Source organism: Strongylocentrotus purpuratus, unplaced genomic scaffold, assembly GCF_000002235.5.
Source record: "Strongylocentrotus purpuratus isolate Spur 01 unplaced genomic scaffold, Spur_5.0 spur5_scaffold_19, whole genome shotgun sequence".
In the NCBI taxonomy this organism is placed as follows: domain Eukaryota; kingdom Metazoa; phylum Echinodermata; class Echinoidea; order Camarodonta; family Strongylocentrotidae; genus Strongylocentrotus; species Strongylocentrotus purpuratus.
The window spans coordinates 22,614,971-22,627,292 of record NW_022145604.1 but is presented as its reverse complement, the minus strand read 5'-3'; the positions used below and the strand labels follow the sequence as shown (position 1 = coordinate 22,627,292).

Here is a 12,322-nt window from a genome sequence, read left to right as displayed (position 1 = left end):
CATCTTGAGAGATATGTCCTTTGGTAAGACATTAATCTACATATGCCACTCTCCACCCAGGTAAATGGATACCTAGTAGGAAGAAATTCATTGAATGCTTCACTTGACTTAATGAACTTTAACTGCTACTCCATACCCAGGAGAGAAATGGAGACCTGGTAGGAAAGCCTTTGTGTTAGTAATCGCCATATTCCCTTGCACTGACCATAGGGTAGGAATACTCCAAAGGAAGCGGAGATAATAATATCTGTAAAGCGCTTATAGACTGTATTTTGTATTAAATCCTTTCTGCACTAGTTTGGCCAGGGGGTATTAGACCTCCCTGCATGGTCACTGGCAGGTGGTTATCTCATCAAAACAGCTCTCAATTAACACAAGAAAAAGGGGACCATGGGGGATCAACGGGTACCGCTACATAGAGGGCGCAAGTAGTTATAAGTAGTGCAGTAGGGCTTTAAACGCTATATAAATCCAGATTATTATTATTATGAAATATTTACCCATGTATGATGCCCAATGCAGAGGTCTCCTCTCCTTCTTGTCTTGAGCGTTAATGGTTCCTCCTTTAGCCACCAGCAGCTTCACCATCTGAAAAAAATTACATACACCAATGCTATTAGAATGTCCAAAAACAAGCTTTGGGTCAAAGAAATTATTATTACTATTAATTATTATTATTTTTCAATATTTTGCGTCACCTTTGTGGGAAAAAGCAAACCAAATCACTGTGACCCTTAGGTCTGTTAATATCTTCAAAGCCCATTCAAGGCAGCATATAGTAAAAATTGTTACATCCAGCTTGGTCACTCGGTTCATTGACCGTTACCTACACTTGCCTATTCAAGAAAGCATATACATGTAGTAGTATAGATATATCGACTGCTATTAGAGGCCTGGCTGTTTTTGTAGGCTCAAGGGGACGTTGCATCCTGCCATGACACTGTCTGTTAATCTTCGCTTGAAAGATGACTGAATGTTATGATCTTTTGGGAATCGCAGACAAAAAGCACTGTATGTTATCTGCGCTCACACAAAGTAACTTTTTTAATGTAAACCAATGGGGATCTCATTAAAATTTTACTTTTTTCCCGGTACCCGGAATCTTTCTGGAATCTCACTCATGAACTAAGGGAATGGCTAAAATCCAATTTCGACCAATCACATGGCTAGATTTCTAAAGAGGGGTATATAATAAAAACTATTACATCCAGCTTGGTCACTCAGTTCATTGACCATTACTCACATCTACATGCCCATTGAAGGCTGCGTGGTGTAGACTGGTACGTCCAGCCCGGTCAGTCACGTTGACCGTTGATAGGAGTGGTATGAGCATCCCGGCGATGTCCACAGCATTGTTAGCAGCGGCAACATGAAGCGGGGTCTGCCAGTTCTTGTCCCGAGCGTTGATGTCTGCATTGTGCTTCAAGAGAACGCGTACGGTGGTCTGAAAAGGGAATAGATGAAACAGAATACATGTAGAAGGTTACATTATGCAGAGTTCTACATCCACAAAATTACAAAACATGTGTAATTATAAGAATGTTCTGCTTTTATAGAATTGAATATATATATTATAAAATGTTAAAATATATATATACATGTACACATGTATATACATATTTTTATATTATGAAAAGCTTCACACTTTCTATTTTTACATTTTCTACTTGCATATCTTTGAATTTAACTTGTCAAAACTATATACATACATGTATAAAATGTATATAATGGAAAAAGACCAAATCCCACTTCTTGCTTATTCGCATTCAATTTATATCCAAGTATAGTATTCATAATTTTGATGATGAGTTAGACTAAATTTCAATATAAAGTTTAATGCTGCTCTACTATTCAAATTGTACAGATTTTGAAGTGTACATGTACATGTGTGTACCACACCACTTTCTTCTGATATGATTCATCAAAGCTTGGTGGTATGTAACCATTTAATTAGCCTGCTCATTTCATGTCTAGACATTCAAAGCATTCTCTCAACTACAACGTTCTACATGAAGATGTAGGTGACAAAATATGCCTCCTTCATAGTAGGAAGTTTCAACCATAGGCGGTGTCACACAGAAAAATCCCTTAAAAAATCCCTTGAAAAATACTTTCAATGGAGAATTTTCTTGCTTCGTTAGAAGATTTTTAATGGGATAATTGATGACAGACAGCAATTAAGAGGATCACTAAAATCTGGATTTTTGGGCCTCTGTGTGACACCGCCTCACATGTGTCACCAAGATTACAATATGTAGAGATGTACATTGTAATGTACACATTCTAAATCTACACTCAAACATGTAATGTGCATTCAAGCATACATCATAATGAAACATACTGTACACTTGTTGTTTTTAACATGCTTGTTTCAAGCTCGATTTGTTCCCCATTATAAACCAGTGAGCAAGCTACAAAGTTTCAGAGAGAGAGAGTTTTTTTTTATATTTTACTTGGCAACAAGGGAGTGGAAGCGCGCCCCGGTGAGCTGACTCATTTCCTCTTAGATTAGAACCAGACAGTATTTAATTATGAGGGTTATAATACAAACCACAGACATTTATTTCCAGCATTGAGGTCATGCTATTACCACAGAGTGGATAGCCTTTAAGTTTGGGACTTGCTGGAGTTCCGTTCATGTAATTTTTTTACCCCAGACTTTATAGACCTCGTTGTCTTGTACCTAATTTAAAGTGTCCAGGTTTAGCAGGGTGTCTACAAATAAAATACATACACTGCATCGAATTCGAGACAGTGACAAGAAATGGCTTGTTTAATGATGAACAAAAATATGTTAATATTCCTATTGACTACAGCAAAGCTTTATACTTATGGGTCATGTACAAATACATGTACAAGTACATGGTTTCTATATTTTAACTCTGACCCCCTAAATTTTAAAACTTATGAATGAGAGAGGGACACACATAATGATCTTAAAACGTTAAGAAAACAGAGAGTGTGGCACTCTGGTGTACATGTATGTCACAAGTCTCTCTTGCAACATATAATATAACTTTTGTGAATTGATGTGGGTGGCAATTTCTATGCAAACACTGTCAAAGATTGCAAATAAAGTTTTGTAACTCAACTGTTCACGGAATCAAACTCACAAAGTCAGGACCAGTCATTAAATTTGCGAGGGTTTTTTTGTTTAACACTTTCAACTAAGATATCAATACAACACACAAATGTATGGTAACCCCCATATCCCATTTCATCATACACCATTGTAGATGTACAGGTTGTAAGTTTCTGCTTCAACTGACATTCACCTTTTACCAATCCCTGTGAAATCAATCATGAATGTAACAAATCAATGTAACAAATGAACCATGAATGAAACAAATGAACCATTGACACCACAAACATACCTTTTGAAGACAAAGCAATAAATATTTTTGCTGAATTTATATGCAAACAATTACCAAATTCCTTTTAAAGTTCATCTACAATGTAAACCTGCATGTACTATTTTCGAAAATAACTTTTGTCAAATTGCTGTAGTGGGTACATTACATAAGGAACAACCTGTTGCACATTTAACAGACAAAAAGTTTGTTTGTTTTTTTTTTAGTGCCTAATTAATTGAAAAGTTTGTTTGTTTTTTCTTTAGTGCCTAATTAATTGAAAAGTTTGTTGTTGATGCTGTTGTTGTTGTTGTTAATTATCTCATAAAATACATCTACCGTATTTGCCGGCGTAAAGGCCGCAGTATTTTTGGAAGAGAAAATATCAAAAAGTCGGGGTGCGGCCTTTGCGCCGAAACAGAAAAAAAAAAAAAAAAGTCAAAACCAGCACGAATTTGTGCATATGGGACTAGATCTACGAACGGTACAATAACTATACATTTCCACACATCTTACCGACAATTTTATTTTGCATTGTTGACATGAAGATGAAAATAAACTTCCAAAAACAACATCTGCCGATAGATTTTGATCTAAGTTCGTGCCAATGCATTGCAAAAGTAAAAGAAGGGCCCTTGTAACGGAGCCGCCGCGAAGCATCCAGCACGCGAAGTCGCCATTTTCAATCCATTTCAATGACTACATCACAGAAAACAGCAGTGTATGTTATTAGCGCGGGATGGCCGCGCGGTTTAAGGCGGTGATTTTAGTCACATCAACTTTTGTACGCAAGAGATCGAATCCCGACTTTGGCAAATTTTATTATTTTTTTTTAAATGTCAAAATCGGGGGTGCGGCCTACAGTATACGGCGCTGCAGCCTTATCGCCGGCAAATACGGTACATGAAGATGTAATACATAGAAAAGCACTAAGCAGTGTATATGAAGGCGGAACAACATATTACATTTGCAGTAAAAACAGACACAAAGTTTTAATTTTGTTTCTTTAATGACTACATAATTTAAATGCTTGTTGTTGTTTATTATCTCATAAAATAAATGGAGATTAAATAGAAAAGCAGGTAAAGACCAGTATTGGAAACACCCCAATTTCAAAAAATGAAATGGAAGCTCTCATTACCAATCATGTGAAAAAATATGTTTTGACTAATACATGATGATAAAAAATTTGCCGGGAAACCGCCTACTAATTCATATATTTGGTTAATTTATTTCTCTCATGGTCTGTGAGAGATAAGGGTAGTCCCATATACATCTTTCTGTGTATAGTGCTTGTAACTTTACGAAGAATGGGCCAAATTTCTTATCATTTTGATGATTCCAGAACCTTGCAGATGCTAGATGCTAGATGATCAACCTTTTCTGATCGATTCCACAACGTTTCTTTCACAATGCAATCGCATGACCATAACTGGTCTTTACCTTTTAAGCAGCATGTAAATTCAAAGTACCAGTAAAAGAAACAAAAATTAGCACATGTTACAGAGTATGGGTGGTATTCCGGTAGCGCGTACTAAGTTAGCGCGTACTAAGTTAGTTCACACTTCTATGGAGTGCCTGTTGCAAACTAATTTACCCTGTGCAGATTATTTTAATCCTTCAATGAAAAGTGTTCAAAAAATTAATTTTGCAATGAAATGGGAAGAAAAAGATAATATGAGTATGAACTGGTTTTCAACAAAGTTTTTGGTAGATTATCTTTGTCATGAATATTGAAGGAGGAAGATGAAACCTAGCATTCCATAGAAGTGTGAACTAAAATTCTTGTTTAGTCTGGACTTAGTCCCGGCTTAACTTATGAGAATACCACCCTATGGCTCTAACAAGATAACTGAAGATCAAAGTCAAGAATCAGTCAGTAATTTTCATCGTAACGATCAGAATTGCGTTTGAAGTAACCTTGGACAAACCTCAACATTCTCTCCACTGAGGAGTCATAGCAACACCAGCACCAACAAAAAGTACAAATGAAGGTTAAAATGTTCATCAGTATACAAGGTATGAGTCATTTACAACAGAACAGTTGCGAGACCCACAGACAGCCACTGGTTCTTGTTGAGTTTTTCGTGACAAGAATCTAGACATATACATAGGAACCATGTAACATGGATGTATGCTACATGTAAATTTATCTTCATTTACAGTATGTGCAGGGTCCTTTTATTGTGAAGGATCTTGCCGTTTCTCACTACCATCCAAATATATGTTTCAAAACCTTAGCAGCCCTTTGGGAGAAAAATGAAGGGGAGTTTGTACTTTACATTCTTTCAAACTGCCCTGGCTCTTTCTTTGACGCCAAGCCTTCATCTCCCTTTCATCTTCCTCTTCTCCTCCTTCTTGTTCTCCTTCCTCCTCTCCATCATCTTTCTACCCATTCCCCCATTCTTCCAAACTCACTTTGCTCTGTGAAGCCATAACCAAGCTTCTATCTTTCTCCCCAGGGAGTGGAGAATGTGCATACATTGCGTGCAGATAAGCCTGAATCCGATGACCGGAGTAATATGTAAAGCGCTTTGAGAGGGCCTTCGGTCCTGAAAAGCGCTATATAAGAACTAGCTATTATTATTATTATTATTATCACTATCACTTACTATCATCTTATCTATCCTCCCTACCACCACCACCACCCCCCCCCCCCCCCAGGGAAAAAATACTCGGGGACTCGGGGCAACTTCACCCCCGAAAGTAAAAAAAAGAGCCCAATTTTTTTTGTATAGAGTTCAATGCAAAACAAATTAAATAGTGTTATTTTCATGCAAGCAAGCTTAAAAAGTGGCCCCAATTTTTTTTTAAATATTTTTACCCTGACCCCCCCCCCCCCCCCTCCTCCTCATTTCCCCTTCATCATCCACACCCCACTAAAGCTCACCTGACTCTTGGATGCCACAGCCCTATGGAGAGGAGTCAGCCATCTGCTGTCTTTGGTATTCACTCTTGCACCTGTCAGGGAGGAACAATTATATTTATATATTCTGGTTAAAGGGAAAATCCAACCTTCATAGAAAAATATTCTAAAAGAAAGCAGAAACATCAGAGAAGCATACTGGTGAAACTTTGAATGAAATCGGACAAAAAATGAGAAGTTATAATATTTTGTTTGTTCTTCAAATCGGTGGAGTCGGTTATGTCTTTGTGATTTCCAATTTGTTCCAATACACAAAATGACTAAAATTTCAAATTTACACAAATGTATGACTCGGATGGTGTTTTCTTTATACTATAACGGTTGGATTAGCCTTTTAATGAATTTTAGTAGCCCTCTCAGTATCAACATTTTTCATGTGGTAGTTGAATTATTAATTAACAGAATGTTCACATAATACCTTAGAGTTAGTATTCACTTTTAAAGTACATGTACGGACATGATCACTTGTTTCGGTCTTGAGAATAAAGGGCACCTTTTAGTATAGAAATGCAGGCACTGATCTCAATATTATGGTGTAGATTTTGGAAGTACAGTAGAAGGGTTACATGAGTGTATCATGTTGGAACATATGGAGAATGTGATAAGGGTCTTTGGAGACAGCCCGAGTATAATACACTTACAAACTGTACATGTAAGAAAGGTTTACACAAATGAAGAGTGTTGTATTGGTCACCCCCCCCCCCCCCCCCTCCCTCCCCCAACCTTAGTTATATCTCGCTTTAAAGGCACTGGTTAGATTTATACATGTATGGATAATACTTCATCATTTTTCCACCAATAAAAAAAGATGTTTAACATTTAACATTCAATACAAAAAATGTGTTGAATGTTAGGGTTCCTGGGAGTGCATGCTCAACCATCGAGCATGTGATCTCTATTTACTGGGTGCAAGCCAACAATTTCCTTACAAATACAAACGTGCAAAAGGCATCATAATATATAAGGAATTAATGAACGTAGAAATTAAAATTGCAATCGCCATTTTCATACAACAGAATTTCTAAAAGAAAAATGTCATTAAGAAGTACAGAGTTTGCATTTCTGAAAACACAAGCACTACTCAAGTGAGATTAGACTTGTCAACAGATGACTCTTATACATTGATATAAATCTATCAAAGAGCATTTGGCTATACCACGGAGGCTATTTTTAGAGTCTGTGGGGCGAATCACTCTAGCCCTCGTCTACGTTTTTCATTCTAGAGACATTCAACGTACCGCATTCTGCAAGTAGATCTACAATCTCAGCCTCTCCTCTGAAAGCGGCAGCATGGATCGGTGTACGTCTCTCTATATCCTGTTGAGATAAGAAGGAAATAAGGATAAAATGTGAGACGGCTTTACATTTATTTAAAGGCCCTGTTCAATGAAAATACAACTTTATAACAATGGAAAGCAGATTGAACGTTGAATACAAATATAAAGGAATACAAGTTATTTCCTTTTCAGTATTGCACAAAAGCAAATTAAAACATCATATTCCGCACCCCTCCAAATTAGGGGTCAACCGGGTTACAATTTGGTGCAGTTGCCATGACGACATAATATGTGGACCGACCGGCTTGTCTACATGTGTATATCTGAGGTGATGAGACATGCTTAATTAATGCAAAGTCATTATGAATATGCGTACTGCACATAAAATGATGCCATCAAGTTGATAGCTACATGTAGTTTGTACATGTAGGTCGACAACTTCTGATTTTCAAACTTTAGATTTCGAGTTTTCACTTCCCCTGACAAATCTTTCAACATATACATGCGTAGATTGATTATACTTGTAATGTACATGCAAGGCTCATTCTGCTATATAACATCAACAAGTTCTCAAATAATTATGATTCCCTTACAAAAGAAAACAAAGTATGCTTTCACACTGGACATCTATGGAACTTTTGCATGTGTGTGTATGTGATGGGAAATGAAAGGGTAGGGTGTCATCAAAAGAAATTTCGAAACCAAAGAGGGTTATGCTCCATTTTTTTTTGGAGGGATGGGGGAGGGGTGTTCTGCATACATGTACATTTGCATTGTACAACTGTGGGCATGTAAGTGTGTCTCAATTATTCTTACAAACACCCCCCCCCCCCCCCCCACCATCCATTTTCGAAAGCTTTGTAGACTTTATGCTTCTCTACATGGTTGTAATGTGATAGTAATTGCCTACACCTGTATGCCCTCAGAGTGACCATACGGTAGGAATATTCCCCAGTGAGTGGAGATGGTGCACATTGTGCATGAATGAATTTGAGGACGGGGTAATAATATTTGTAAAGCGCTTAGAGACGATATATCGTATTAAGCGCTATATCAATCCAAATTATTATTATTATTAATGTAGGGCCTTTATCAATCTGATTGAAACTGCACCCACTGTCATCTAAAAAAATCACTGTAGAGCACTTTTACAAATGCAGATTTATACAGGTCAAGCGGTTCAAACAGCAATGTGAATGAGACTCTCAAACCCCAGTGTCAAAAGCCCTGAAAACTGAACCCATTAGCTAATACAATGCAGTACATGTACATGTACATGGTTAAGTTCTGCACAGATGGAGATTTATACAGGTCAATCAGTTATAAACTGTGTTGTAAATGGAGGGGGCAGGATTTCTTGAGGCATGGCTGAAACAAGGTCAAGTCTCTCCTAGTTCAAATTCCTTCTTTTATCATCGGATTGTCAAGCATGGACAAACATAGGGTCTGACCAGATGAGTGAGTGAAAGAAACGGTGTACCGGTAATTAGGATTGTGATAGCATGTAGCTGCCCCCACCCCCTGTCCCTTCTTGATCATACGTCTAGATGATCTCTATCTCTCTTTCTTTAACATTATTCCTGATTAATAGTCAATTAATACTTCTCCTACTCCTTCTTCTTATTTATCTACCTCCTCTTCCTCATCCCCCCTCTCTCTCTCTTTCTCTCTCTTTCAGTCTCTCTCTCTTCCTCCTCCTCACTCCCCCTTCTCCCAATCGCCCCTCCTCCCTTCCCCCCCTCTCTCTCTGTCTCTCCCTCTCTCTCTTCTTCCTCCTCCTCCTCTTGCTTCTGCTTCTCCTCACTCTCCTCCTCCTAATCACACCTCCCCCTTCTCCTTGTTATCCCCTCTCACTCTCCCTCTCTCTCTCTCTCTCTCTCTCCCTCTCTCTCTCTTCCTCCTCCTCCTCCTCCTTCTTCTTCTCAGTAACCTTCTCTCTCCTTCTGCTCCGGGTTCTTGAAGCATGGTTAGGTCAAGTCTCTCCTAGTTCAGATTCCTTCTGTTTTCATCAGATTGTCAAGCATGGACAAACAGACTGTTCCAAGAAGATGAATGAGTGATCTCCGAGCGATGCAAAGCGCACTGTGACAGCTTGCCGCCTTGCTCCATAGCTTGTGTGTACAGGCATACTGTGGATTGTGCTACATGTAGTTTTGGATGCAAGAAACTTATAAAGATCTATGCATTGATCAAACTTTCTCTCCCTATACATGTACACTGTATGAACCCAACACCCCCCCCCCCCCCACAAAAAAATAGCCCATTTCTCTGTCTGTCTGTCTCTCTGTGTGTCTCTGTCTCTTTCTCTCTCTCTCTCTCTCTCTATCTACCCTCTTTTAGTCTCTTCTCTAATTCACCTCGGTTTAATAAAATTTGGAGTGGATTATTAGGCTATTATTATTATTATTATTATTATTATTACCTCACTTCCCCTTTAATTCACTTACCCCCCCCCCCCCCCCCTCCCCCTCCCTCCCCTCTCTTCCTTCCTTCATTCCTTCCTTCCTTCCTTCCTTCCTTCCTTCCTTCCTTCCTTCCTTCCTTCCTTCCTTCCTTCCTTCCTTCCTCCCTCCCTCCCTCCCTCCCTCCCTCCCTCCCTCCCTCCCTCCCTCCCTCCCTCCCTCCCTCCCTCCATCCCTTCCTCTCTTCCTACACTCCCCCATCCCCCCTCTCTCTCTCTCTCCACTGAGTGATTCCCAAATTGTCACGTACAAGTATTCCAACTGTCAACAATTTACTCCATTCAACTCTATTTACCATGCAATACAGATTTCCCTATCCCACCTAAATATTTGATATTATTAATTGGCCACTACACAATACTTAGGCTCTGCGTTCAGACTTAATTTACATCCATTTGTCCTTGTATCAATATTTTCAATAAATGATTAAGTTCTTATCGTAGCACTCTCTTTTAATGAATATACTGTGCTCAACTAAATTTGAATCTAATGAGGTAAATAGTTATTGAAACCTATAAGCATGCGCAATGTAGTTCTAAACTCTTCAGTACATGTACATGTAGCTGCTTATAACACCTCTAACAGCCAGATCTGTACGCATTTGATATAAACGAAGTCCACCCTGATATTAAGTTGGTTTCAATAGTAATGAAAGATATGTCACAGTGTTGCCAATTTGTGTTTAATATGATTGCAACTTCCCCTCTAAAAGAGACCATAGATATTGACTTCTCCAAAAGTCTAAAGTCAAAGACTAAGTATTTCTGTATACATGTACGTGTTCATGCTGTAATATGTGTAAATAGTTACACGTATTTAGATCTTATAATGGTGATCATGTCATGGTTCGGTGCTCAAAAGAACCCTCTGGCAACAATTGCTGTTTTTGTTTTCAAGGGAATTTTTCAGTTAAAAAATGGAACAATTTTCAGAAAGCCGTTTTGTTTTTCTAACAATATTATTGCTCTGAAGCACGATTCCTTAATCCTATATGAATCCAAATGGCGGCTAACATGTTGTCTTTCTCTTTTTACCAGAACTGTTGTACCTTCAGAGGCATAATAGCATTAAATATCGCTAAACATGGATGAAAATAATGTCAAATGGGAGAATATACCGATATAAGCCCAGGTTCGCATGTCCTGGTTTATTTGATTGCTAAAAATCTTAACATTTAATGGGCTTATTTTTCACTGCCATCCCATTTCAGGTAACGGCATTTTTGTAACCGTGACACTAAACTTTCAGGCAGGACCTGGGTACCCAGAGATGCCAGGCTCTTGACACCAAAAAAACAGACTGATTATCCTAAAAAATCAGATTTTGAAGAGAAAAATCAGATTTTCACGAAAGCTCGACACTAGCAATGGCCCCGTTTGCCCCGGGCCAGTAAAATTTCAGAAAAATGTTTTACTGGTAAGTACGGTCAAGTAAAATGTTTGCTTTTTCATTAAAATTTAAAGAGAAAATTGTAAAGCAAAATTTTTGTTTAGGTTGCGGGGGTTTACTTGTACATGTTTCTATGCGATACCACGTTTTTTATGGATTAAAAATAATTTTTTTTGTTTTTTTTTGTTTTTGTTTTGTTGAAAATCGTATTTTAAGAGGTGATTTTGTATTATCGTATTCCACTCTTATTATTGTACTAAATGCGATTAAATCGTACTGGTTGGCATCTCTGGGTACCGAGTTGCTAGTCCAAGCCCCATTGCCCTCAGAGCAATATTTCGCTTGAGCATGTGTCGTACATCAATGATTATAGAAGTAGAGGGTCTGGAACCATAGACTAAGCATACCGAGATATTGAATTGCTTGTACATGTACGGATGAAGACAGCTCTCTCAATAAATCAAGCCAACTGAGGCTGTATGGCATGTTATTGTATCCATATTTAGGTCATCAAAAGTGCACTTCACTGGTTTCAAATTTGCTCATTTATCAATCATGCAATCAACAAATAAAATAGCAGAGAGAAAGAGAGAATGGAGAGATAAGGCAAGAAATATTAGGCCTACATGTAAATGTGACCTAGTTACAGAGAATGGTTGTCAATTTTCTATGATTTTTCAGAACTGAACTACAGTGTAAGAATGATACAGTGTAAGAATGATACTGTATAAGGAGACAATATGTCTATCGGTACAAACAGTTGTTCTGACAAATCAAGGAAACCATTTTCTGTTGATATTTTAATTTTTTTTTATAAATTTAAATGGCCATGCAGATTTACTATGTACATGTAGACATCCGAGTATGTTTATACTCATTCACAAATAAACTAGAGCAAGGAATACAATTTGTTTACAG

At 38.0% G+C, this 12,322-nt stretch overlaps 1 protein-coding gene across 3 annotated transcripts in view; it reads right to left on the bottom strand.

Moving 5' to 3' along the window:
* The window catches only part of LOC577202 (serine/threonine-protein phosphatase 6 regulatory ankyrin repeat subunit A), a 55,270-nt gene that overhangs the window by 28,730 nt on the left and 14,218 nt on the right, over positions 1-12,322 (bottom strand). For all 3 annotated transcript variants that reach the window (XM_030990606.1, XM_030990605.1, XM_011673165.2), the window contains exons 3-6: positions 7,515-7,593; positions 6,241-6,311; positions 1,244-1,444; positions 501-588 (exon numbers count right to left, since the gene is read on the bottom strand). In XM_030990606.1, coding sequence (XP_030846466.1) covers positions 501-588; positions 1,244-1,444; positions 6,241-6,311; positions 7,515-7,593 — 439 coding nt within the window. The remainder of the gene's footprint in view (positions 1-500; positions 589-1,243; positions 1,445-6,240; positions 6,312-7,514; positions 7,594-12,322) is intronic.